This window comes from Vulpes lagopus, chromosome 18 (assembly GCF_018345385.1).
Source record: "Vulpes lagopus strain Blue_001 chromosome 18, ASM1834538v1, whole genome shotgun sequence".
Classification (NCBI taxonomy): Eukaryota; Metazoa; Chordata; class Mammalia; order Carnivora; family Canidae; genus Vulpes; species Vulpes lagopus.
The window spans coordinates 21768691-21796048 of NC_054841.1; the positions used below are offsets into that span (position 1 = coordinate 21768691).

The following is a 27358-nucleotide window of genomic DNA, read 5'->3' on the forward strand; positions in this document are numbered from 1 at the left end:
TAGACTGTCGCAAATAACTACCCAGTTGTGTCCCTTAGTGGTGAGGGAAAAGAGAGGAGACGAAAGGTCTTTGGGTTTTTCTCTAGAGTGGATCCAGCTCCACCCCAGCCTGGCGCTCCTGCAAAACACAGCACACACACAGCCACATCACCCCTTAAGCACGCCCGTGACCCCACACAGGCCTGACAGTCCCTCCCGGCCCCCAGAGTGTCAACTGCCACCATCCACCCAGGGCATCTGCATCCTGAACGGCTCACACTGTGGGAGTCCTGGCTTCACTGGTGCATGTCAGACACAAGCCAGCCTCTGCCAGATGTGCTCACTCCCTAGACAAGTGCAGTCTGTCTCCAATCTGATCACGTCTCCCCCTGGCCTAAAGCCCTCTAGCCACCAGCATGGCCCGAACAAGGCCCCTCCCACCACAGTCTGTCCTCACATCCCACCCCTCTCACTCTCCAGCACACGGTAGATGCTCAATAAACCACCGGCCAAACTTTGAGGTCTGTTTGTGTTTAATCAGACAATATGCAAAGTATTTACAACCAATTCTGGATCCCTCCCCCCAAGCCTGGGCCGTGAAATCTGGGACCCCCAGGCCCTGCCCAGAGCTGAGGGTCCCCTAGGCCTCTGCATAGTCATCTGAAATCTACAAAACACTGTTTATTTAAAAAAACAAAACAAAACAAAACAGTATTAGGACACCTTATACAAAGGGCCCCGGGCAGCTGGAAGGGGGACTTGAGAGCACGCCGGGGTCAGCGAGCCCAGATCCGACTGGGACGGACAGCAGACTTGCGTAATAAACATGTATGAAAGGAAAAGTTGAAATTTCATAGGCAGGCACCGCTTGGCCTCCTTTCCCACTGGCAGGGCCTGGCTGGCTCGAGCACCCCTGGCAGCAGGAATGTTATTGCTATGATGGGGGGCTGTGGGTGAAATGTACAACATGTCTCGGGGACAGAGCAGGGGGGCATTTTTACATGTTAAATATGGACACACATGGAAGAACACACATGTGCACACACACACAACGCACATACACACACATAGGGGCCCTTGGCAAGATGCCCACAAACCGTCAGCCACCCCTTTTAAGATGGGCACACCGAGGCCCAGGGAGGAGCCACCACATACCCTAAGGCTAAACACCAGAGCTAGGGCCAGAGAGCCTCCGGACGCCCCAGGCGGGGCTCACCAAGTGATGCCAGGCCACAGGGTCTGGAGCAGAGCAGTTGCAGAGGCCACGGCCACACATGAAGGCAGACACTGCAGCCGAGGGAGGAAGCAGGGGCCACCCGAGGTCACACCGCCAGCACAGCCAGGCTTGGCACATAGCAGCGGACACTCATCCTCTCCCACCCCAGCATTAGGTACTCCTTTCCCCGCTCATGAGTTAAGGGGTGCCAACTTGGGGAGGGGGGCAGGCGCCAGGCATTGAAATGACACAGGACAAACTGGGGTTCCTCCTGAGGCCAGGACCTCCCAACCACTTAGATCTTCTATTTCTGTTCAATTGCCTCCGGAGCCTGGGAGCTCACTCTCTTTCATGCTGGCTAGCCCCAAGGATGAGAAACCACTCACATTCTGTTCGACATCTTCCCAACGCCTGCATGGTCACCCCTCATTCCTAGCCCCGCCCTCCGTCCCCCTCCACTCTCTCCCTGCACAGCAGCCCCGCCAGGCAGGCAGTGGCAGCAGGACTCTCTCTGCTATCTCTAATTCAGCCTCAGGCCCCTGGTCCCCTAGGCTGCCCTGGGCTGTCCACGCTGCCTCCAAGGACAATCTTGTTGGTTCCTGAGGAAGACAGAGGGAGCACCGGGTTCCGAACCCACCTCAACCCTGAACTTCTCTGTGGTCTTGGGCAAGTCACATCCCCTCTCTGGACTGTTTCCCCAGGGGTACTATGAGGACAAGGAATTGGTGATCTCTCAGGGTCCATGGGGTCTAAGAACAGGATTTGAGGGGCGTGCCCACCCTACCCACCACCATGAAGTCAAGCTACACCTCAGCTGCCCAGCCAGGGAGCCGTGGCAGAGGGGCCTGGAGCCAGCAGCTTCCACCAACAGGTGTTTCAGAAATGGACGGCAAGGGGTAGGGTGATGGGCAGGCCGTGGGCCAGGGGCCCATCACTCCTCTTTGGAAAGGCTCTTCGGCCAGCTCTGGAGGCAGACCTGGGATGACATGGAAGTGGGAAGGAGCCAATGTGGGGAGTAGCCCGTCCTTCTTCCTGCTTCCTCTTGCTGAGCAGCACAGAGCTCCAGAAGGGAAGGCTGGGGGGACACATGTGGCCGGAGCAGGAGCCGGGATGCAGTCACTGTGCCAGCCTTGGACCCTGTCCCCGAGGCCACCCCAGGCCCCAAGACCTTCCATGCCACAAAAGAGGGAGGGGCCTCATCACTGACAATTCAGCCCCACAGAGGGGATCAATGCAGGCAGACGGAGGGAGGCAAGATCCTACATCAGGGGCCACCCAGCCCAGGATCCAAGCCGAGAAGCCAGTCTGGCCCTGTAGCCTGCTCCCTATAGGTTCTCTCCCGGCTGGTACTGGGGCTCGGTGGATGTGAAGTAGTCCTCCAGGAAGGCCTGCAGGTACTCAAAGGTGGGTCGTTCCTCAGGCTCCTTCCGCCAGCACTGGCACATGAGGTCGTGCAGGGACTCGGGACACTCAGGCGGGCAGGGCATCCGGTAGCCCCGCTCCACCTGGTCAAGCACCTCGCGGTTGACCATCCCTGTGGGTAGAGGGAAGCATGAGGAGACTAGCTCTGGTGAGGAAAGCCAGGTAGGGGGAGGATGATGAGGAGAGCAGAGATGACCTCTCGCCTAGGGCAGGGGGGTGTGATCACGGGTAAGTCCCCTCCCATGGCAGAGAGCCCTGACCAGAGAGCCCCTAAGATGGGATACTCAACCTCTTTATTATACAGATGGGGAAACTGAGCCTGGGAAGGGGTGTGGCTTGCCCTAGATCACCAGGGCAGAGCGGTTCAGGGATCAAAGATGGGCCACAGAGAGCCCTCTTACCGGGGTAGGGCACCCGCCCCTTTGTCGTGAGCTCCGTCAGCAGGATCCCAAAGGACCACACATCTGACTTGATGGTGAATCGGCCGTAGAGGGCCGCTTCCGGAGCTGTCCACTTGATGGGGAATTTGGCACCTGCGGGAGGGAGAAAGATCAGGGGAGGCTCAGTAGAGTGTCATGACCATGCTGCCAGGAGGTACCACTCTCATCCCCACTGGACAGAGGCAAAAACAGGCTCAGAGAAGGCCAGATGGCGCAGACCCAGACCCTGCCCACCTTGCCGGGCGGTGTACTCGTTGTCTTCGATGAGCCGGGCCAGCCCAAAGTCGGCTACTTTGCACACGAGATTCTCTCCAACCAGAATGTTGGCAGCACGGAGGTCACGGTGGACGTAGTTCATCCGTTCCACGTAGGCCATGCCTGAGGCGATCTGCGGGCAGAACCCAAGGAACCCAGCTCAGGGACCACCCCCGCCCCCCTGTCCCCAAGGTCACGGGTCACAGGCCCAGAGAGCCAATCGGATGCCCTACCCTTCCCAGTCTTCTGTCTAGTAAAGTCTGCTTACAATAAGCACCGTTGGCACAGAAAGCAGGACCAGAGCTTAGCAGAAAGAGGAAATGCAGGACAAAGGGCAAAGAGGAAACATAGACAAGATACAGCCCGGAAGGCAGGTGACCATGAAAAAGAGGCCCCAGATGCCCCACCGATACAGGCGAGGGCCAGGTCCCGCCTGCTGTCCTGAGTCCCCTCTCTGAACCTGTTTTCTTATGTCAACGGAGTGACAGCCAGTCCTACCTCCCCTGATTGGGATAAGGATTAATGAAGAGATGATTGTTGAGCACCACCTACAGCATGCAAGTTCTAATGCATGGTTATTGAGTGACTGAATAACCTCCTCACTGACCTCGGATACTGGCCCAGCAAAGATTATTTTCTCTGCCTGGTAGTAAATGTGTTGAGATCTAAGAGTGTGGGGGGCAGTCAAGGCAAGCTGCCTGGAGGGATCCCTCATGCGGATAAAACCAGCTGAGCTACTGAGCTAAGAGGGACGGAGTGTCCTAGGGCCAAGGCTGTGAGAGGTGGGAGGGGTGGACTCACCTGAGCAGCCATGTCCACCAGCTGAGGTAGTCGCAGGTACTTGCCTGTCTCCCCCTTGAGGAAGTCCAGCAGACTCCCTGGGAGGAAAGAAAGCGGCACTAGTCCCAGCCCTGTCCTCCCTGAGCCAGGAAGCAGCGATTCCCACATCCTGTCCACCTCCGCAGGCCAGCCTCGCTCTAAGCGGCACAGCAGATTTCACATAAACCCATCTCGGAAGGAAGACTCACTCAGCATTCATCACTCAGAAGGCAAAGTGGGATGGGAAACAACCCAATGTCTCCTTCCAGGAGCACAGAGACTGTGGTCCATCCCTGCGATGCACTGCTACTGCCCAGCGATAAAAACGAAACGTACTACTGATACATGTGACAAGGATGAACCTCGGATGTAAATGAGAACACATGTGAAGTTCTAGAAGAAACACCCGTGATGACAGAGAAAGAGCTACTACCTGCCTTGAGCGCTGGAAGGTACTTGTCTGCAAGGGGCAACAAGAGAGTTTTCTGGGGAGATCTCCTGTAGCTCAGTTGTGGTAAGGGATACACAGATTGTCCGTTTGTTAAAACTCATCGAACTGGATGCTTAAAATAGTGGATTCTATCATCTGCAAATTATGCCTCCGAAAAGCACATTTTGAATAATTTAACTAATTTAAAAATTAAGTAAAGGTCAAGCCAGGGACTTGTCCCAGAAGTGGCTCAGCTTGGAGGGTTGGGGGACTTCTCTTTCAGCTGCAGAATGACAGATGGCTTTAGAAAACCAGCAAACTGGAGGGAGAAAAGATGCATTGTGGGAAATCATTAAAAACAAAACAAAATGAAAAAGGCAACCTTTGGCTTGACTTTCCATTGACATGACAAGTTGGTTCTATTCTGTTCCACCTTTTAAAATGTACCCTCTAGGGTAGCCCGGGTGACACAGTGGTTTAGCGCCGCCTGCAGCCCAGGGTGTGATCCGGGGGACCCAGGATTGAGTCCCACGTCAGGCTTCCTGCACGGAGCCTGCTTCTCCCTCTGCCTGTGTCTCTGCCTCTCTCTCTCTCTCTCTGAATAAATAAATTAAAAAATCTTTTTAAAAATATATTTAAAAAATAAATAAGTAAAATAAAATGTACACTCTAGATCTGGGGGGACATGAAGCGCGTGCCCTCCTGCCCAGGAAGAGACTGCCCCATGCATCTCCACGCGGGTCTCTCGGGCCTCACCCTTGCTCATGTACTCTGTGACGATGTAGATGGGCTCCTCAGACACCACCGCGTACAGCTGCACCAGCTTCTCGTGCCTCAGTTTCTTCATGACCTGAGCCTCCTGCAGGAAGGCCTCTGGAGACATCGTGCCTGGCTTCAGGGTTTTGATGGCCACCCTGGTGGTTCCGTTCCAGGTTCCTGTGGACAGGGGTACAGGCTGCCTCAGTGAAGGCCCCCCTATTTACATCCCACAGGGACCCGCATCTGCCTGCCTGCATACCAGTTTTAGCCCTGGCCTCCCTAGCCACGTGACAAGCCCAGCCAAGGTCCAGCCCCTTTCTGAGCCACGACAGGCCACTCCTCAGGGAGTTATTAAAAGGATGGAATGAATCTCTGGTACACACTCAAGAAACAGTGGCCGTTGATCTTTTGTTGGGATTGCCATTATTAGGAATGTCCCAAAAAGCAGCACTTTCACCAAAGAGATGGACAATCATGGCCCCAAAACTCAACTACTCTCTCCTGAGTGACTGTGTTCCTTCTGGGCAGCACATAGGAGGTGAGTCAGGAGTTAGCAAATGAATGGGGCTGGCGGGGGAAGCAGAGCTGGCCTCAGGACAAAGCCACCTCAACGAGGGGCATGCTCTCTAAAAAGCAAGGCCTGGACCAGACACATGAGGGCTTGAAGGTCAGACTGGCCAGGGTTTGAAGCCCAACTCTGCCTCCTGACAGCAGTGAGACCGTGGGCCAGTCAGTTCCCTTCTCTGAGCCTGTCTTCTCCTCTGGAAAATGCAGATGTTATAGTGTCTCCCTGCGGGGTTGTTTGAGAATTAAATGAGATTTTAGGCTCTGGGCCCAACCCACTGTGAGGGCTCGGTAAATAATAGTTACACTTGTCATTTTATTATTATCTGGATTTTCACACTGAGAGGACTTGGGGGAAGTTGTGTGCTAGAGCAGTGTGTTTAATCCAAGTTCTTAGCACACTGGACCCAAGGTCCTCTGATGAGTGGCCCTGGGCCCATTCCTCCCAGTCTCTGGGCCTCCATCTGAGAGTGGGGGCCCAGGCCTATCTCTGGGGCACCTCCAGCACAATGTCTGGGGATCCATACCTGCCACTTCATGAGCCTACCTGCAGTGTCCACAGCTACTACCACACACGTGTGCCAGGAGTGAGTCTTTGCAGTCTCCGGAACATCCCCCTCCCCTCTCCCCAGCTAAAAGTCAGCACTTCCCCTTTCCTGACTTGGCCTGACCAGCCTGGAGGCCTGTGTCCCTGCAGGGCCTCCCACCCAGGAACTGTCCTTGCTCTCCCCTGAGAGGAGGAAAGTGGAGACAGTGGTGCCAAATGAACACTGGGGCTTACATGACGGCACACGATGATTCCCCAGCTGAAGCCACGGGCTTAAGACTGTCTTGCCTGTCTCACACCAACCTCCCTGATTCCTCTGTGGCAGCAGGAATCAAGCAGAGGGTGCCTGGGTTTTGTCAGGGTTTCATGGTGTTTGTTTTCAAGGACAGTTTTGCCATTTCTCCAGGGTTAGACAGGAGATCGTGAACAGGCCCAGAACATGCCAGACCTTGTGCTTCCAAGCACTCCCTCTGAGAGCTGAGGCTTCACGTCCCGCGGCTAAGCACTAACGTGTGGATGCACACTGGGCCAGCGTTCTCTCACAGTCCGCAGGTGAGTCCTATTATCCTCATCTCCACTTTACACTGAGGAGGACTAAGACTCACAGTGGAGCCACCTGGCCTGGACCACACAGCATCTTTGGGGAATCGGGATGCCCAGCCCCAAGCAGCTCTCGGCAAACAGGTGCCATGGTTTGCAGAGGTGTGGGGGAGCTCCACCTTTAAAACACAGCCCACTGGGGGCACCTGGGTGGCTCAGCAGTTGAATGTCTGCCTTTGGTTCAGGGTGTGATCCCGGGGTCCTGGAATCAAGTCCCACATTGGGCTCCCCGCAGAGAGCCTACTTCTCCCTCTGCCTCTGCCTCTCTCTGTGTGTCTCTCATGAATAAATACACAGAATCTTAAAAAAAAAAAAAAAATAGAGCCCACTGTTCAGCAGAGGCAACTGAGACTCATGGAGGTGAAGGGTTGTGGGGGAGCCCTGGGACCTTGAGCTGTCCTATGGGATGGACATCTCCCTGGTTCTCGACTGGGGACACCAGAGCCCCCCCAAGGGGACCACGGTTTCCTCTGGGGGCAGAGGCAAGGCCTTACCCATCCACACCTCTCCGAAACAGCCCTGGCCCAGTTTGACCTCCAGCCGCAGAGACTCCCGAGGGATCTCCCAGGCATCCTTGGCCAGCCCCTGAGTCTGTGGCTTGGATGTGGGGCACACGGTGGTGAGGCGGTGGCACAGGCCATCGGCATGTTCTGAAGACAGAGGCAGGGAGGTAGAGTTCAGGCAGGGGGTCTGCCCTGGGACCTCCCCGTCCCACAGTCTGATATACACATGGTATGGTACACACACAGGCTTTGGGGACACAAAGGATGCCCTTGAGGCCAGGGATCCACACCTGAGTGTCCACACCCTCACCCCACACAGGCCCACACTGCCTCATGCACATGCTCACCGAATTACTCATTCATTCAGCAGACTTTAAAGGGTGGCCACCACGGACAGTGGCAAGGACACAGTGCCGGACAAGCCCAGTGGAATCCTGCCCTCGGGGAGCTCACAGTGCCAAGTGAGCCCCACCTCCCTTAATCACCTCCCAGCCACAAGTGTGACGGAGGAGAGCCGTGGGTGCCACAGCAGATGGGTTGGATGGAGTCTGGGAAGGCTTCCCTGAGGAAGTGGCCCCTGAGCTTGGGTCTGCAGGACAGTGAGTGGTTGACTAAGGCCCACCACTCCAAACAGAGGGTTTGCACCACGCATGCACATGCAGAGGCCCTGGGAGAGGAACAAGCCTCTGGTTGCACAAACTGAAAGGAGGCCAGAGGCACTGCAAGAGAGTGAATGGGGGCAAGGGGCCCCAGGTAAGGCAGGGAGGCCAGCCAGGTTTAGAGCAGCCACTTGGGGGTCTCTATCCTGAGACTGACTTTGCTGTGGGGGAACAGTGTGCAGAATGAACTGCAGAATGAGAGCCAAGGAGACAGAGGGGTGGCAGATGATAGAGGGTGTCGGGCAGCCCAGCTGAAGGAGAGGAGGGTGGCACAGGATGGGGACAAACTGGCACGCTCAAGTTAGACCATACCTGCACACAGAGTCCACGGCCACACACACAGGCACCAACAGAGACCCACCCACGTGAGTACACACAGACCCTTGAGCCCTCGGTGTCCCCAGGGAAGCCCCAAAATGTGCAGACACTGCATGCATGCTACCCCCCATGACCTGCGCACACACGTGTGTGTGTGTGTGTGTGTGTGTGTGTGTGTGTGTGTGTGTGTGTACCTGAAGCCCTCACCCTGGCTCCCTCCGCAGCCACCTATGCTCCCTCCCACTCCCTCCTCCCTCTGTGGGCTATGGGCTGCAGCAGGTCTAGCCGCCCCCTCCCCTCCCAGCAACCGGTTCAGACTGGTCCTAGGGCTGCAGAGACAAACGACACCAGCCTCAGCCCCCCTCCCTTCCCTGCTCCCCTCTAGGCTGTGCCCTCCTCTCCAGCCAGCTGCAGAGGGGGAGAAAGAGGGGGGTGGGCCTGGTGGGAGGAGGGCATGGGAGGATCCAGGAGGAAAAAGGGGGGGAGGAGAGGAGGGGGAAGGGGGAAGGGAGAGGAGGGGCAGGGGGACAAAGGAGCTCCACACAACCAGGGTAACAGAAGCCCCAGCCCCGTGTTGGCCCCAAAGGCCCCCCCTCCCAGCATCCGCTCTGCTGGCCCTCACTGGAGTAGTAGGCCACCAGCTGCTGCAGGCTGTTGAACTGTGTGCGCGAGGTGATGTAGAAGCCACCACTGTCGAGCTTGCGGATCTTGTAGTGCTTCACATTGAGGCCCTTGGCATTGTCGAAATCCGACACAGAGAGGCAGTAGGCGCCTGCAAGGTGGGACCAGAGAGGAGCAGTGACCCCATGTGCCCAACCCCCCCACCTCCCCCTCAGGCCACAGCACTCAATGTGGTTCTGTGCCTACCCAGCACGGGAGGACATGGAGGCCAGAGCCAGGTCCAGTCTGCCCTATCTTGGAGCACCTAGCCTGTGGGTGGCCATCAAGGCAGAGCCCAGTGAGCAAAGGGGCACCTGATCAGAGAACCTCTCCATGCACTCTTGGCCCTGGCAAGATCTTCAAGGCAGAGTGTCTATCCCAACTGGGTGGCCTGGACCAGTCACCTGCTCCCCGGGCCTCAGTTTCCATTTCTACACAACAGGGTGACTCCCAGGGATGCCAGGAAAATTTGAGACCACTTATAAGAGGGCCTGGCACATGGTAGGTGCTCAATAAATGTTTGCTAGGAGCCAGAAATGGTTGTGTGTCCCTGGCTTAACTGCTTCCCCTCTCTGCCCCACACTTCCTGAACACCCTGGGCTCAGGCAGGAGTGGGTGGCTGGCTAAAGCTACAGCCTGGGCAGGAGGCCATGTGCTGGGTGTGGCCTTCAGGCCGCCAAAGCCAAGAGGGGCCAGCCCTGGTGGCCTCCTCCCTGACTCTCTTGAGCCTGGGAAAGCATTTGGCTGGAAAAGTTTCCTCCTGCCTAGCAGGCCTGGCTAGGAGCCTCTGTTAACTTGAGCCCAAGAGAAGCCTGGGGTAGAGGCTTCACCAGCCAGAAAGAGCCTTTTTCAGAAGGTAGGGTACAGGCCCCACAGCCCATGGCCCTCTGGACAGTCCTCAACTGCGAGTTACAATCTCCAGTGTAAAGAAGGGGAAAATGAGACCCAGAGAGGGAAAGCAGCTAGCCTCAGGTCACCCAGCCAGTTAGGCACACAGAATCGTAACCAGGTCTCTAAAGCCTGCGTTGGGCAACCACAACTAAACACATGGCCCAGGACACACACATGTGGACACCTGTAGCCTGAGCCTAAAGCCAGCCCCTGAGCACATGTATATGTGCACATATACAGGCATGCCCATGCTCACACTGGGATGCACTCCCCAAGCCCCCAGGCACAAAGACAAACCCACAACTATCTGCTCCCACGGTAACACCCAGACAATTCCACCCCCATGTGCACACACATGCCTGGACTCACACATGGCATGCCTGGCACACAACTGCCCATAAATGCACACACATGACATGGGTGCTCTGCTTCCCACTAAACCCCAGGCCCACAGGATGTGGCCCAGCTTTGTCTCCATGGTGTCAGGTAGCCTGCAACCCACTTGAAGAGGGGCTAGAGAGGGGATGACCTATGTTCTCTGGCTGAGGGAGGGATGAAAGAGGAACAAGGACCAGGACAGCTGGGGAAGGGCAAAGCTGGCTCCTGGCACCTCGTCCAGCTCTAGAAGCTCCTGGAAAAGGAGAAGAAGGGCCTACTTCATCCGCACCCATCCTGGAAATAAGTCTTTGGCTGTGTAACCCCCAGGCTTCCCGACAGCCTGTGCACATTCCTCATCTGAGGAAAGTGAGACCAGAGAGGCTAAGTATCACCATTTGCTGCATCTCTGGCCACCCTGGATATCTCAGTCTTCCTCAAATGTACCTCCCTGCCGTTGATCCTACCACTTACTCCACCTGGAGGGCTCTTCCTACCCAACTCCAGATACCAAACTCCTATTCATTCCACAATACCCAGCTCAAACAACCCACAAAAGGCTCAGTTCTCATTGGCCAAAAAGGAGCACTCCTACCTTTCGTGGTCTCGCTTTCTCGCACCAGGAAGGTCCCTCTTGGGTTCTCTGCATTGAGCAGTAACCGCTCTGACTCCCGTCTGGTGATCTTGCCAAAGTACCACCTAGGAGGAAGGAGGGTGGTATTGGTGACCCGGGCTTCCATCTACCTGCTGCGCCAGGGCTCCAGACACTCCACCCACTCCAACCCAGGAGAGAAGCTCCAAACCTGCGGGGATAGGGGGCAGGCAAGAGACCAGGTTCCATACTCACTCTTCAGCCTGGATAGAGTCAGAGGGCGCCACGTAGTTGCTGGGGATGTAGCCTGTCTGTCCCGTGCTGAGCGAGTGGGCCAGCCACCAGTCACCCTCTCTAAGGAGGGGGAGAGGAAAGGAGCAAAGGAGAAGGAGCCGTCAGTGGTGGGCCCAATGCTGCAATCTTCACAGGTGCTGTGCTGGGGGTCCCCAAGGCCAAGTGAGGTGCTGGGAGCTGTGGGACCAGCTGGAGTTCTCGTGCCACCAGGCCAAGCTGGCCCAGAATTCTTTCTCTCCCCAGCCCAGATGCCTCTTGGCCCAAGCTAACTCAGACGGACTTTGTCCAGGACTGTGGCAGGACTGACCTTGGTCAGCCTGAGGTCTAAATTCACAGGGGGCAGAGTCCTGGGATGGGGAGGAAGCTGCTTCCCTGCAAATAGACCAAGCCATCTCAAGATGCCAAGGGCTGTCTTGGGAATGAGGGAGGGAGCTCCCTGTCTCTGGGAAGCAAGCAAGTTGTAACAGGAGAGATGATTCCTGCCTAAGACAGATGTCAAATCAGATCTCCAAAGCCTCCCCAAGCCCTGAGATTTGGAAGCTGGTGAGACCTGGGTGGAGGTAGGGGGCGGCCCTTTGGGGGCTTGGTGACAATCCAGGCACTGATCCTGCACACTAGAGCAATGCTTGCCTTTGTTGCAAACCACTGGTCATCCATAAGGGACTCCTTAACTGAAAACTACAGGCCTCTTCCTGCGGCTTACCCATCCTACCCTACTGGGGAAACTGAGGCCAAAGGGGGCTGGGACTTGCCCAGAGTCACACAGAGCCATGTCAGAGGGGCTGAGGTGGCAGAGACTCAAAGCCCAGGGCACTTCTACACTAACTACCCCATGAGGAGGAAATGGGGACAGGGGCGGAGGAGCTCCCTGCACAGTCGGGTCCCCTGGGCCTGGGTGGGAGTGGGGAGGGGGCGAAGTACCTTTGCAGCCATCTGAATGTGAACCAGGTCTGGCTGGAGCGGGGGTCCAGAGACACAGAGGAGAGAGGAGAAAGCGAGAGCCCAAGAGGAAAGAAGAGGCAGAGATGGGGGTGGTGAGAGAGAGAGGCAGAAAGAGCAAGGAAGAGAGCAGGAAAGCAGGCGGTGCTGGGGACAGGGGACAAGGCGGGGCAGCCACAGAGGCCTCACATCCAAAGCAACCGAAGGGGATGGGGAGGGGTCTGGGGCGGGGTGGAGGGGGATGGTGGGGAGGGGAGGCCAGTGGGAAAGGCTGCCTGGGAAATAGGGCTCAGCCCCCTTCCATTCCCACCGTGCAGATGGGAAGACAGGCCAGAGAAGCAAAGGCCTCTGCTCAAGGTCACACAGCCAGGCCCAGGCTCCTGACTCCCACATCAGAAGGAATCTTCCCCTGCGGGGTGTGGTGGGGCCTGATCGCTTGCGGAGCTTCTCACTCCAAGGCTGCCTTTGGACCTCACCGCAACCAGGACCCTGAGAAGACGCACAGCAGGCAGGATGTGCCCCCCTTCCTCAGTGCCAGGGCCCAGAGAAAAGGGCCCGTGCCCACATTTGCACAGTCTGGACTTGAACCTGGATCCCTGGCTCCTGATTCTTCTGAGCTGCCTTGGACACAGTCTTCGACCCATTTTGAAGATAGAGTAGTTGAAGCAAGGAGAAAGCAGGCTGGGAGAGCTCTCCAAACACTGGAGAGCACCCAGACCTGGGGGCTCAGTAGGGGTGCATCGAGGCTGAACCAGAGGGTATAGAGAGCCTTCCGGACAGCGAAGGGAGCATGGCCGGGGGCTGTGAGGAACACCTCAGCCGAGCAATTGCTGCACGCACACTCAGGCAGGGGCATGAGCTCACATGGCGGTCTCCGCTGGAGAGGGGGTGCTCTGGAGTTAGGGGGCACGGCCGACCTCAGGGAAGGCCCTTCCTTGGAAGCCCAGGACCACCATCCATCCCCCTGTTGTGCAAACACCCACGGGTGTCCGCTTCTGTCTGTCCCATGTGATCCTCGAGGCCACCCTGTGAGGAAGGTGGGCCTCAGCCCCCCGATGAGGAAACCATGGCTCAGAAACATCAAGGGACCAGCCCAAAGCCACACAGCACCCAGACTGGAGTAACTTAGTACTTTGTAGGGAGACTGAGGCATAGAGATGGGCAAAGACTTGCCCAAAGCTATAAAGCAAGAACTTACAGGGAACAGCTGAGATCTTCCAGTAGGAAAATAAGGCAGAGAGGGACAGTGATTTGTCGAAAGCCATAGCAAATCAATGGCAGGGCAAGGGTGACTACCAGGGCCCAAGTGCCCACAGCCAGACACAGAAGGCCCTCCTGGACCCCTGCAGCTTCCCCAGGCCACTCAGAGGCTCAGAGACCCTCAGAAAAGCCAGGGGAAGCTAGAGGAGGAGGCAGCAGGGCTAGGGGCAGGAGACTGGGCCAAGATCTAGGTCAGAGGCAACAAAATGAGACAGATTGACAAAGCCAGAGTCTGCAAACTGGCTGGCCTCTGGGGAGCCCCCATCCACACACTCAAGAGTGGAAGGCCGGCAAGGAGTATGTGCCCAGAGGTCAGCCAAGCAGGGCCCCGGAATCAAGGGGGGGGTTCAATCCTGCTGACATTACCCAGACTTCAGCCAGCAGATTCTCCAGCTCCCTGATACCAGCCCAGTTGTGAGTTTGGGGTTTCAAGTCCAGATCTACGGTTTTATTTAGTTCACAAGGCAGGGGTGAGGTACACCGCAGTCTCACAATGGACCCAAGGTCCAACTTTGACCTGGCCCCAGCTGGAGAGGTATCTAAGAGCTTGAGCTCCAAGAGTCAGACCTCCCTGGGCACCATCCCATCCACCATTTGCAGGTTATGTGACTGAGGCCCTGCCTCAGTTTCCCCACCTGCCCACCTGTAGGGATACTCAGGCCTCCTTCCAAGTATGTAAAATACCGGCACAGGGCCTGGCACATAGTGGGGGCTCCATGTTCATGAGCTGTTAGTATCTTGATTTGGCTTTAAAAAGAAAAACAATTAAATCTGTATCTCTGTGGGACCCCTCCCTACTCTCCAAAATGTTTTTAAAAACTACAGCAGCAAAATTAATTAATTTATTTATTTATTAAAAACCAAAGCAGCTGATGAAGGGAAAATATTTGTAATAGTCTAAATGCCCAGCAACAGGAAATGTCCCAAAGACATTATGGAGATTACTCTCTAAGATATTTACACTATGCAATATGGGGAAAGAATGAGGGAGGAGCTAGATGTACTGACATGGCAAGATATCTCTGTCATAATGATTAGTAAAGAAAGCAAATCATTAAATAAAATGTATAGTTGAAGTAGGAAAAAAAAAAAAAAAAACCAAAGCAGCTCAGTCTCAGTCTTCAATAAGGATCTGCTATGTGACTTTGGGCAAGTACCCTATCTTCTCTGGGTCTTAATTTCCTCATCTATAAAAAGGAAATAATATTCCCAGAATCTCCCTTGTAGGCAAAGTGTATCAGTCATCAATAAGCTGGGCTTAGGGCCAACTAAGATAATTACTGTGACATCATCTAGGCCCACCTGTGAAAAGGAGCTATCAAGCCACATCTTGCTATGTCCATTGTCTGGGAGGCTCAAACGTGCCTTGGGTAGGTCCCAAGTGAGGGACCCTACAGCCTCCCAGATGGGTCCAGTCCGGCAGCGACACCAACCTAAGCCCAGACTTAGAAGTCATCTATCAGTCTGAGCAGATTTACTACATCTAGCACCTTCCCCAGGGGCCTGGTCCTTATCAGATGGATGTGAAAAAGGGAAGGAAGGAAGGGTATTACACACATTCCCTGACCCACTCCTCACCTTCCCTTAGGTGGTCAGAGAAGCACTGGACCAGGAGTCCTTGAATTTTACACCCCAAGTGCTGTTCACTAGCTGTGTGACCTCAGACAACTGACCTCACCTCTCTGAGCCTCAGGATCCTCTTTTGGGACCCTAATCCTTGAGCCGGCCATGCAGGCATAGAGATTGGGAGTATGGCAGCTTCAGAACCTGGGAAGTTATTCTGGTTTGGGAACTTATATTTAACTCACTTGGATTGTTGGGACTGGTCAGATAAGCACTTTGGGGATTGCGAGCAAGCCAGGGTTCCCTGAGGCCTGGGCACATGGTCAGTGGGGAGGCAGCAGGGTGAGGTGAGGGCAGGTTGCATGAGAAGGGTAAAAAGGTATCCCTTGCCCCATGGTGGGAAGTGGGACTGCAGTGCCCAGAACGAGTTGGGGAGACATCAGTGCCTGCTGGAGGGCTCCCCCCAGAGAAGCTGCTGGAATCTGGGTCAGAGGAAAGAGCAGATCAGGGAAGAACCCAGAGTCAGACTCAGAAGGGCCCTGACTCCTAGAGACTCAGACAGCAGGGCAGGGTGCTCAGGATAGTCAGATCTCAGAACCCTCTGGGCTTCCTCAGACCCAGGCCACACAGCGCACAGGATTCCGGGACCCAGGGCTGTTTGGCATGAAGATCCAGGGAGCAGGGTCTCCAGGACTGCTACTGTGAGGACCAGGACCCGGCAAGCCCTGGCCAAACCCCACCAACAGACGGGCTAGTCCTTAAGCTCTACCCCTCCCTGACACCCAGCCCAGCCACAGGCTGGCCTCAGGAAGCCCCTCCTTCATCCAGGGGCGGGACGGGAGGTGTAAATCATGGGCCCTAAGCAATAACGGGGACAGGACATGCAGGGTAGTCCCTGGGTGGCCATGAGGCCTGAACACCTCAACTTTGGGTGGCCCATCTGTCACTAAGTGCCCCCAGTCCCCTGTCCCCCACTTCCTCTAGGGCCCCAACTCCCCCACCACCTGACTTCTCAGGCAAAGGGGTGGCTGAGCACTGCGACGGGGGAAGGGCTCCCAGTCCCCCTCTCCGGTCATGGCAGGTCACCGCAGGTCACCGCTTCCCTTGGACGGGACTCCACCACTTGCAGCCCCAGGCCTGGCCCAACACCGTCAGCCCTACTTGGACAGCAGGAAGAAGGGAGGGGAGGGGCCGGGCGAAGGAATGAGGAGAGAAGCAGAACCAGAGCTTCCAGAGCCTTCCCTCCCACCACACCTTCACTCAAGCTGTGGCCCCAGCCTGAGGCGCCCTTCCCATCATCACGGGTAGAGATGGGGAGAGATCCCCCTGAAGCATCCTCCCCAGCAGCACGCCTCGTCCTCCGTGCCTCTACGGAGCCCCTCCTGCAAGGGCCGTGGGTGGGAGGGCCTGCCCGCCCCTCCCAGCTCTGCCACCGCCAGCCGTGTGACCTCGAACAAGTCACCTCACCTCCCGGGGCCTCAGTTTCCTCCTGTGCAAAATAAAGCAAAGCAGAGTTTCCACTTCCCGGGGCTGTGGTGTCGTATAAATAAAACAACGCAACTTAAGACCAGGCTGGCAGCCAGAGCACTGTAAATGGTGGCTGATTACTGGTCGTTCATCTTGCTTGGTGACACCAGGGAGGCACCCCCTGCTGCGCTGAGCGACAGGTGATCTGGGACCCACAAAGGCGGCAGACCTGAGAGCAGCCCCCCAGGAGCTCCCGGTCTGGGGGAGGCCGATGCGAACCGCTTGGAACCACCAGGGCACCGAGCGGCACTAGGACTGACACGCAAGGGGCGGAAAGATGGGGAGAGAGCCGGGGCCCGAGTTTCCACCCCGGCTTTGCCACCTGCTAGCTGTGTGACCTTGGTCAAGGGCCTTCACAACTCTGAGCCTCAGTTTCCTCGCTTGCAGAATGGAGACAGCCCCTCCCCCGTCACCAGAGCCCTGGCAGGACTGCATCGAGGAGTAAATACAAGGACATGGGTAGAAACGCCTGGCACAGCACCTGGCACCTCTTTTCCCTTTTGCCTCCCAGAGAAGGCCGTCCTGAGCTGGATCTTGAAGGATGAATAGGAGTTTGCCAGGCAGAGACGGGAGAAAGGTGTTTCAGGCGGAGGGAAGAGCGTGCACAAGGGTAGGGAGGCATGACCGAGCAAGACACACTTGGAGTTGGTGATGTCCAATCTCCTCAGCCAGGCCTTTGAGGACGCTGGGGGGCCAATCCTACTCTATCCCCAGCTCCTTCCTGCCTTTCCACCGCCCTGCCCTCTCCGGCAAACCGCCCCTCCAAGAGGGACTGCCTGCCTCCCGCCCCTTCCACCTGCCCCAAAGCATCACTCCTCTCCTTGGAGGACTTGCTTGGAACCTTCCAGTCCCTGTAGTCACCACCAGAGGGGGGCACACAGCAGGAACCAAAATGCATGAGCAAGGACCCCAGCCCTGCCCTCTCTGCCTATCACTTGGTCTGGACTGGAGCTCGCACCACCTTCTCCTGCCACACTGGCTCCAGGAAGGGCCCCTTCTCCACCCAGGCCTCACTGGGCCGGCACTGGACCCTGCATGCAGCTGGCACTCAGTGGACGCTGAGCAGTCAGGATGGAGAGCGGGAGGGTGAGCAGGAAGGTGGCTGGGGAGGAGGCCTGATGGTGAGTGACAGGGGGACGGTAGGGTCCTCCCCAACCTCAGCCTGGGGGTTAAGGTGGGGACCCGGCCACACCGGTTGGGGATAGGGCCGAAGCTGGGGAGGCTGGCTGGGGGCAGCCAAGGGAGCCAGGACCCGCAGGCAGGGACATGCAGAGGCAGCACATGCAGACAGCAGCCCCCCCCCTTAACCAGCAAAGCCCCCCAACCCCCCGACCCCAGCCCGCCACCTACGAAGCATGTACACACCTGACATCCACTTTCCTCCTAAGGGCCAGCGAGAGAGAAGCAGAGAGAGGGAGAAGCTGAGAGGGGGCTGGAGGGAGCAAGCAGGAGCCAGGAATTGGGGGGGGGGGGTTCCAAATGAGGATGGGGGCGTAGAGTAGGCCTTGCCCAGGGCAGGAATGCAGCGGGTGCTGAGCTCTGCCCGGCGCTGTGCTGGCGGCGCCTGCGGGAACAAGCCCCCACCCCTCACCCCTATGCGTGTGTCCCAAAGCCTGCACCCCCCACACCCCCCATGACAGGCACTGCAGCCCACCCCCGGGACACTCCTGGCAGGGAAAGGAGAAGAGGAAAGAGGAGAGGAAGGACCCCTACCCCATGGCTAGAGCCCCAGCTACCACTCACTAGTTTATGCCCCTTCCCCCGGCCCTGCTCCCCTGCCCACAGGGGCCCCAGAGCCAGCTTGGCCCTAGGACGCCCCACCCCAAGGCTGGAGTCTCTGGAGGTCAATCAGACGTCCACACTCCATCGCTGTGCTCCGTCATAACCCCTCACACTGAGTGCCCAGTATGGGGTCTCTGTCCCCTACAGCTAGAGACTGGTTCCACCAGCTGCTCCAGGCCCTCCAACCCCAGGTCCCTAAAGAGGGCACCTCTAGGGGCACAGCATCCTGCTTTAGGCCCTGTTTTCTGTAGTCCTGGGTCCTAGACCCAGTCCTGCCCTGACCATATGCCCCTCTGTGGGGTCTGGGATGATGTGCCCTATTGAGTAGTTACTGAACCCAGATCCCTGCCCTGGGAGCCCTCCAGGATCCCTGACCACCACCACCTGTCTCATCTCTCATCTCTCATAGGCTCAGGACAGTTCCCTGGACCTTGGCGAGCCTTGACACTAGCCATGCCTGCTGCCCATCATGCTGCCCCCAGCTCTGGGGTGCTCAGAAGTGGCTCTGGCCCAAGACCAGGTCAGGGGGATAGGGTCCCAAGGGATGAGGGACAGGGGGTCGGTCACTCACGTGTTGTTGACAATCTGGAGCCGCTCCCCTTTCTTGAAGGACAGATCAGTCTCTGTCCGAGACTCATAGTCATAGAGGGCCACAAAGGTGGTCACTCCACCTGCAGAGAGAGGTGGGAAGTGTCAGAATGGCCAGGGTCATTGCTCAAAAGAGGGGTGGACAGGAGGGCCCTGGGCAGAATAGAGGCTGGTCTCCCACAGCCATCACAGCCCAGCCCAGAGCCGTGCCCACCTTTACAGGGGCTGGCCCAGCAGTGAGTGTGTCCACCTGTGTGCATGTGTCTGGGCACCCCTGTGAGGGTGTGTAGGAGGCGTGTGCATCTCTTCACATCTGAGTGTGCCCACTGGGCTCTGGGTGATCCTGACTACTGGCTTCTGTTTAGTGCCCATCCTCCACACAGACCCAGAAGCCCCCAACAACAGGCATCTTAGCACACAGTAGGTGCTCGAGAAGCGACTGGGGGTGAATGAGCCAGTGAATGAAGGAAACTGCACCCGGGTGGGCTGTTCTGTTTCTGTGTCTGTGTGACTGGGTGTATTGGGGGAGAGCTCAGTTCCAGGTACTATGCACTCAAAGAGATCCCTCTGTCCCCCATTTTAACCACAACCTTCACCCCATACCTCCCAAGACCCCTCCCTGCCCTTTTTGCTCCTTCAACGACAGCACCGCCTTCAAGCAGCCGACACATTTTACGAGCCTTGCTCTGTTTTTCTCCCCCATGCTCTGCATACTGCTGTGTCCCCAGCACCAGAAGAGTCCTGGCACACAGTAGGGGCATCACAAATGAATGGGTGTGTTTGTGGGTCTGTGTCTCACTCGGGTATGTATCTGTATCTAAGGCATCCGTGAGTGCCCCTGTGTGTCCGTGTGTCTGTGTGTTCTCACTGGGTGTATGTACATCTGTGAACCTGTGGGTATCCGTGATGGTGCTCCTAGCTGAACCTGTCTGTACCCTGTGCGTGTCTTTGAGGGGCTTCTGACTGCCTGTGTGTGTGTCTTCATCTGGGAGTACGAGGTTATTTGTGCGTGTGTGTCTGTGTTTGCATACATCTGCCTGGTTGCATGTCTGTGCCCGTCCATGTGTCCCTAAGTGGGTCTCTATGTCCACAGTGTATCTATGAGTATCTCATCTCTGATGGTGTCTCCAGCTCATCTCGTTTAAGGGTCTGCATAGGTATCTTAGGAGCTGCTGACTGTGTGTGTGGCCCTGAGTGTGTCGAGGGAAGAATGCACGTGTTTGTGTGAGTGTCTTCCAGCTGTGTCTCTGAGACCACGTTGGCATCTTTCTGTGAGCATCCCCGGCCTGGGGCTGCCATACTGCGAAGCGCCAGCAGAGGGCGCAGGGGCGCATCGCGGCGCTGGGCCAGGCCCCTGAGAACCAGAGAGCTGCCTCCTGCCCTCCCTTGCCCCCTCTGCCACCCAAGGCCTCCTGACCTGACCCATCGCTGGGCTGCCCAGAGCAAAAAGCAACGCCTCAAACCCAGTCCCCATGCTGCCCTGAGCCAACAGCCCCCGGACCCCCTGCACCTCAGTTCCCCTCTGCAGGCCCGTATCTCTAGACCCTGTTACTGTCCACTTTGGATTTGCTCTCAAAGGCAGTGGGATTTGCACCACACTCTCCAGTTTATAAAGCTCTTCCCCACCCACAGTCTCCAGGAAACCCCCAACAGTCCCCAAGCCCAAGACACCCATAGCCTCTTCCCCTTCTGCGAGAGAGACAGCAGCGGGGAGAGGCCCGGCCCGCAGGCACCCACGCTCCCAAAGCCCACTGACCAGCCAGCGGCCCCGCCCGCTGCGGGGAGGTGACCGTGTCCGAGGAGTTGAAGCCCCCAAACAGCTTGGGCTCAGCAGCTGCGGAAGGGAAGGCTGTACTGGGGCCTCGGTGGCCATCAGCGGAGGCTGGCTTGCTGGGTGTCTGTGAGGTGGGGAAGGCACCCCCGCCGCCACCGTGGGTGTTCTCAGCTGGCTCTAGGCTGCGGCGCCGTTGGCTGGCATCCTTGGGCTTGCTCTTGTTGCTGCCCATGGTCCTGGCTGGAGATGAGAAAGCACACTGGGCGAAGGACTCTGGGAGCAGGCAGGGCTGCTGGGCCCGGGCCCTTTAGACAGCCTCCACCCCTACCCACCATTCTACAGACGAGGACACCGAGGCCCAAAGAAGGGCACCAGCCTCTTTTGGATAAGTTAGACTTTCAGAGCCTCAGTTTTTTAATCTGTAAAATGGGGATAATGATGGGACCCATAAATGGCTTCCTTGGGACAAAGCCAGGCACAGAAGCAATGACTCATAATCAGAAGCCCTAACCTCCCTCACTTCCCCCTGAGTCAGTTTCTGTCGGTCATGGGCAGGGACAGTATCTGAGTCATGGCCATATCCCAGGCATACAACACATAGGAGAGGGCTCACTGAGGGCTTGCTGAGCAACTATATGACTGACTGAGATGGTCTCACACCAGAGTGAAAGGTGCTAATAGTTGTAGCCAAGACAGGGATACAGAGGAAGCTGGAAGGAGAGATGTCTGGGAGCTCACCCAGCCACAGGGCCTTTGCACATGCTGTTCCCTCTGCCTGAATGCTCTTCCCTGACCATTTTACCAGAATAACTCATGCCTCCTTCAGTTCTCAGCTCAAAAGTCACCTCATGGGGAAGTGTTCCCCAAATCCTTTCTGGTCTAATTCCCCCCCTGACTTTTGTACCTCTCCTTGATAACACGTGGCCCAGAAAAAAAAACAAACTGAAAACTCTCCAGTGCCACCCCCTTTTGCCTCCTACCTCCCACTCCACAGATCCTGGTTGGTCCCAGCTTCCAACAAATGTGGCCAGGGTCTTCCCCCCCATCACGGCCACCCCTCCTTATGCCCCCCATCTTGGCAGCCCTGATGGGCCATCACCTCACCTGGGGGAAGGCAGGGGCTGTCCCAGAAGGTCTGGGATGCAGCCTGAGGTCTCAGCACGAACACCAGGTCAGGGGTCTTGAACTAGAGGCCCTGCTCCACGTCTTCCCGCTATGTGACCCTAAGCAACTCACTTCCCCTCTTTGGGCCTCAACGTCTTCATCTGCAAAACAGGGAGAAGGCAGACCTTTCAGGCTGTTGTATGGATGTGATTAGAAAGAGAAATCACCATGGCTCTGAGTCTTGGGTCCCAGTTTACCAGGCTCTGACTCTGACAGTTCCAATGCTAAGAGCTTCCCAGACCTTCCCTTCCATCAACCTTTCCAAAGCATTTTATGAGCATGAGCAAGGCAGGGTATGACGCAGTGGTTAAGAGTGGGCTCTGGAGCCAAACTCCCCGAACTCAGATCCCACCTTTACCCTCATTGGCCGTATCACCTCAGGGTAATGACTTAACCTCTCTGTGCCCTATTTCTTCATCTGGAAATGACGGGGTCATCGGGGTCCATGGTAAGTGAACGAGGCAAGTATGTTCTTGCTGGGAATGAGGCAGGTCATCCCACCACATCCGCTATGACTGATACTGTGTGATTCTGGATATACCGGCAAGGTAGGTTTGGGATATTCTCCAGGGAATGCTGCAGGCCCTGGAATCAGTCCAGAACTTCCTCTGGGAACCCATGGATGGGGAAAAGTGTTCTTGACTGGTTGAGGCCTTAGGCAAGACTACCGGCCCTGAGCCCCAAGCCCAGCTCTGCAAGCTCTCCTCCTGCAGGAACTTTAGCCAGTTCCTGCACCCCTGAACCCCCCAGGCTGACGGACTGCACAATGTGGGCGTGGCCTGCATGCTCCCTGGGGACCATCCAGCTCAGAGAATGGGCTGGGGAGGCCCTGAGGAGACCTGCTCAACAGCCCAAGGGATCACCAGGGCCTCCTGAGGGACAGGCCAACAAGCCTGGAGACAAAGAAGACCAATTTCCATGGCAACCCAATCCACCGGGGTCATATCAGCACTCATATTGTTGGTGTCCCGTGGGTCCTACTGACCCAGTTCCCCGCGGCTCCAGGCTGCACCTGCTACGCAGTGGCTCCCTGGCACAGCATTCACAGCACTGACTGTGCAGCAGAGGCTACGCTAATCCATGGAAGGACACAGGGACGAATTGCCCGGGCCTCGTGTCAGGGGACACATGCTTTAGCAGGACACTCATTTGTGGGATTTTTGGAAGAAACTAAAACTATAAAAAATATTTTTTAAGGATGATTTAAAAATTTTTTTTAAATGGAGAACTTTCTAAGGGCCTGAACTTTCTTTATTTTCCTTTTTAGGATTTTATTTATGGAGCACCTGGGTGGCTCTGTGGTTGAGTGTCTGTCTTTGGCTCAGGTCGTGATCCCAGGGTCCTGGAATCAAGTCCCACATCTTCCCCCTCTGCCTATGTCTCTGCTTCTCTCTGTGTCTCTCATGAATAAGTAAATAAAATCTTTTAAAAAAAAAGAAATATTTATTTATTTGAGAGAGACAGCACAAGTCGGGGGTCAGGCAGAGGGAGAAGCAGACTCCCCACTGAGCAAGAAGCCCAACGCGGGACTCAGTCCCAGGACCTCAGAATCATGACCTGAGCCAAAGGTAGACGGTTAACTGACTGAGCCACCCAGGCATGCTGAATTTTCTTTAGATTGAACTAAATGATGCAGAGGGAGCTCCCTGTCACTGGAGATAATAATCAAGGACAGGAGAAAGAGTCATTGGGTGGTGTGCTATAGAGAAAAGAGGGAGAGTCAGGCCTGGATCTTGAGCACCGTCCCAGCACCTAGAAAATGCATGTGCCCTTTTTGGTGGGGGTGAGGGGAAAAAAAGACAGCTCTTGCTCCCAAACTCTTACACTGACCCAGACCACTCCCCAGCAGGGCACTCAGCAAAAGCACAAAAGAGCCTTCAAGACCCAGCAAGGTGGCCTGTTGCAATGTTTGTTGGTTGGAGGAGTTTCTGTTCTGTTTGTTTTGTTGATCTTTGCGGTTAAAACCGATTACGTATGTAACACGTGTTTGTGGAAAGGCAGGGGTGTGGAGGTAAAGAGCTAGAGTACTACTAGAGTGTTTGAACCCCAGCCCTACCACCCCATCATGGGACTCTGCCTCAGTTTCCTCCTCTATCAGTCGGGGAGACCAGCACTGACCATCTAGTGCCTTTGACCAAGCCCCCTGCAGGCAGGACTGGGTCATATCCATCTCCACCACCCCAGTGGCCAGGACAGGCCTGGCACCTACTACTACTTATTGCTCTGGAAATATCTGCAGAATAGACAAGAGACTAAATGAGCACAGACATGAATTGCATCCTGCTTTGTTCCCCCAATGCCATGCTGTGGAGACCAAGTATCATTCTGGATATTCAAACACTCCCAGAATTCGTCAAATTCTCATGATAATCTGGAAGGTAGATACTAGTAGTGTTCCTGTTTTACCAATAAGGAAACTGAGGCCCAATGGGGTTGAGGAACTTGTCTGAGGTCACACAGCGAGGGTGAGAGAGGACAGGGAACCACACTGAGCAGGTGCAGGTATCAGGGGCTGCTCATGGGGTCTGCTGGGGAAACCTGTGGCCCTACCTCCTGCCCTCAGGACGTCCCCTCACATGGAACAGCCAGATGCCCTTGGCAGATGGCGCACAAGCAGATCACGCAGCCCAGTCCCCTCTCCTAGAGAAAGCCAGAGGTTCCCAGCTTCAACAAAGCAGAGTGTGCCCATGGAAGGACAGGCACATTCAGGGTGGGGTCTAGTCCCTGCAGGGCTGCGGCCACACTGTGTGACCTCAGGAGAGACCACCCTCCTGGGCCCCAGGCTCCCTTCCTGAGGCAGGACCCCATCGCAGGACCTTTTGGTTCTGAGGCCCGAACGCCAAGTCACCATGAGTTGCCCATCTGAGAGGAACCAACCCACATCTCTTCCGCCACTTGCACGCTCTGAGGTACAGATAGACCCCTGGGGGACCGAGAGGAAGTGGTGAGGCCTCTGTCCTGGGGGAGCCCGAGGTTTCCAGAGGAAGGAGGCCCCTTTCCTCTGGGGAGCCACTCCTAACCTCAGCCTCCTGACCACACTCTCCAGACGGAGGGGAGGGCTTGTGCACAAGAGGTGCCAGGAAGCCAGCCTGCAACACCTCCCCTCACCCCGGGGGTCCCCACCTGGCTTGGCATCTCCCCCTGCCCAGCCTGTAGCCCCAGCCCTGCGTCACGTGTCCCTGTCTCAGCGCTGGTGCCCCCACTCCCCCAAATCTTCCTCAGACGTGTCCCTGCCCTCAGCCGGGCGCCTGGCTTCCGGGGCCTGGACGCAGGAGTCTGGCCCTCAGGCGCACCCTGCTCCCTGCAGCCAGGGCATCTCCGCAAACTACACAGACAACGGGGCCTCCTCTGCTTAGCACGCTCCATGGAAAGCCAGACACGACGTCCGTCCTCGCGAGGGAGGGGCTGGCGAGTAAACGATGGTCTGCTCACCGTGGGGAGGCCGTGCGGCTGAGGAGACAGAGCAAGAGCTGGGAAGATGCAGCGGCGGGTGAAGAGAGGCAGCTGCCAGGGCACCATGTCCTCTGGGCCCCTAGGGACCTCAGTTTCCGCAACTGGGAAAGGGGTACAATAACGCTACCTACGCCATGGGGTTAGTGAGAGGAGTAAATGAGCCGCCGCTTGCCGTGGGCTTGGTGTGGTGCTGGCCCAGAGGACAAGTGAGCTATGAGGATTCTGTAAAGGAAGTGTGTGTGTGTGTCTATGACAGCACACTGAGGTGCAGAGAAAGTTCTGGAAGGATTCCAAATTCCTCACAATGCTTCATCCAAGAGATGTGGGACATGGAGAGGAAAAATATCCCCTTTTTTACTGTATGTGCTATATCACTTGACATTTAGAAATTACGTTATTAGTGGGGCTCCTGGGGGGGCTCAGTCAAGTTAAGCACCTGCCTTCAGCTCAGGTCATGATCTCAGGGTCCTGGGGTCGAGTCCTGCATTGGGCTCCCTGCTCAGCGGGGAGTCTGTTTCCCCCTTTCCCTCTGCCCCTATGCCCACTTGTGCTTTCTCTCTATCTCTCCCTCTCTCAAATGAGTAAATAAAATCTTTTTAAAAATTACGTTGTCAAAAATTGCTTTTTAATGAGACTTTAAAAAAAAAAACAGAAGACCTTTCCATCACTCTGGGTGAACCCCTCTTCACCCAGCCCTGCATAATTGGTGCTGTCACCTTTTCCATGACCCCTCTGCTGGAGGGCACCACACCCTCCCTCACCTCCTGACCTGGCTGCGCCCCCTCCCCAGGCACATGGACACTCATAACATCCAGAACCGTCTGGGGAATAAACTGCTGTTCGGTCACAGCACTCCCACCCCCTCCTTCCCTACTCTGGCGAGCATCACCTTCACTTCTAAGGGTGGAAGGAAGCCAGAGGATTAGGATGTGAGAGTGAGGAATCCAGTTAGGCCTGGGTTCAAATCCTGACTCCAGTACTTACTAGCTAAATCTTCTTGGGCAAGTTACTCTGTGTCTCAGCCTCATCATTTTTTTTTAAGATTTTAAGAATTCATTTGACAGAGAGAAAGAGAGCACAAGCAGGGGAAACAGAAGGCAGAGGGAGAGGGAGAAGAAGGCTCCTTGCTGAGCAGGGAGTCCAACTCAGTCCAGTGTCCTGGGATCATGATCTGAGCCAAATGCAGATGCTTAACCGACTGAGCCAGCCAGGCACCCCTCAGCCTCCTTATCTTTAAAATGGGAATAATAGGGACTTCTGAGTGGCTCAGCGGTTAAGCACCTGCCTTTGGCTCAGGGCATGATCCTGGAGTCCCAGGATCGAGTCCCGCGTCGGGCTCCCGGCATGGAGCCTGCTTCTCCCTCTGCCTGTGTCTCTGCCTCTCTGTCTCTCTGTATCTTTCATGAATAAATAAATAAAATTTAAAAAAATAAATAAATAAAATGGGAATAATAATAAACCTAACATCTGAGAATTAAAGGAGAGAGGCCATGTGCCAGGCACAGAATAAGTGCTTGATAAACAGTGCACAGTGGTGTTTGCTGTCATTATTAATATTACAGGGGATAAGAGGAACCACGCAGGAGGAGACAGGAGTTAGGTGTCGAAGACTTGAATGCCAAGCATAGAGCTGAGAACTTACACCCAGTTGATACTCAACTGTCCTGACAGCACAGTGAAGTATAGACTATAACTGTGCCCACTTAACAGATGGGAGCAAGGTTCAGAGAAGCCAAACCTTGCCTGAGGCCACAAAGCAAATGAGTGCACCAGGGCTGGGATGCTCGAGGGCTAGGAGAGTGGCATCAGAAGGCACCTCTGCGTCCCGCCCACTGTGTAGCCACCCCCACACTCCAGACACACCCACCACTCCCCCATTGCCACCTCCTGGACGCAGAGGCAACACAGGGACCATAGGCCAAGCCCCGACATCACCCACCATAACTCTGGACCTTCCAGGGAAGCAGAAATGTCACAAAAATACA

At 56.0% G+C, this 27358-nt stretch overlaps 1 protein-coding gene across 4 annotated transcripts in view; it reads right to left on the reverse strand.

Annotated features, from left to right (window-relative positions):
* Window positions 1-494: 494 nt before the first annotated feature.
* The window catches only part of SRC (SRC proto-oncogene, non-receptor tyrosine kinase), a 52722-nt gene continuing 25858 nt past the window's right edge, over window positions 495-27358 (reverse strand). For 2 of the 4 annotated variants that reach the window (XM_041732870.1, XM_041732871.1), the window contains exons 3-16: window positions 21861-22021; window positions 20739-20996; window positions 18966-19065; window positions 17978-17995; window positions 12245-12277; window positions 11285-11383; window positions 11033-11136; window positions 9134-9283; window positions 7526-7681; window positions 5318-5497; window positions 4114-4190; window positions 3292-3445; window positions 3019-3150; window positions 495-2729 (exon numbers count right to left, since the gene is read on the reverse strand). In XM_041732870.1, coding sequence (XP_041588804.1) covers window positions 2521-2729; window positions 3019-3150; window positions 3292-3445; window positions 4114-4190; window positions 5318-5497; window positions 7526-7681; window positions 9134-9283; window positions 11033-11136; window positions 11285-11383; window positions 12245-12277; window positions 17978-17995; window positions 18966-19065; window positions 20739-20988 — 1662 coding nt within the window. In that variant the 5' untranslated portion in view covers window positions 20989-20996; window positions 21861-22021 and the 3' untranslated portion in view covers window positions 495-2520. The remainder of the gene's footprint in view (window positions 2730-3018; window positions 3151-3291; window positions 3446-4113; window positions 4191-5317; window positions 5498-7525; window positions 7682-9133; window positions 9284-11032; window positions 11137-11284; window positions 11384-12244; window positions 12278-17977; window positions 17996-18965; window positions 19066-20738; window positions 20997-21860; window positions 22022-27358) is intronic. The other 2 variants (XM_041732872.1, XM_041732873.1) reach the window with 2 other exon arrangements.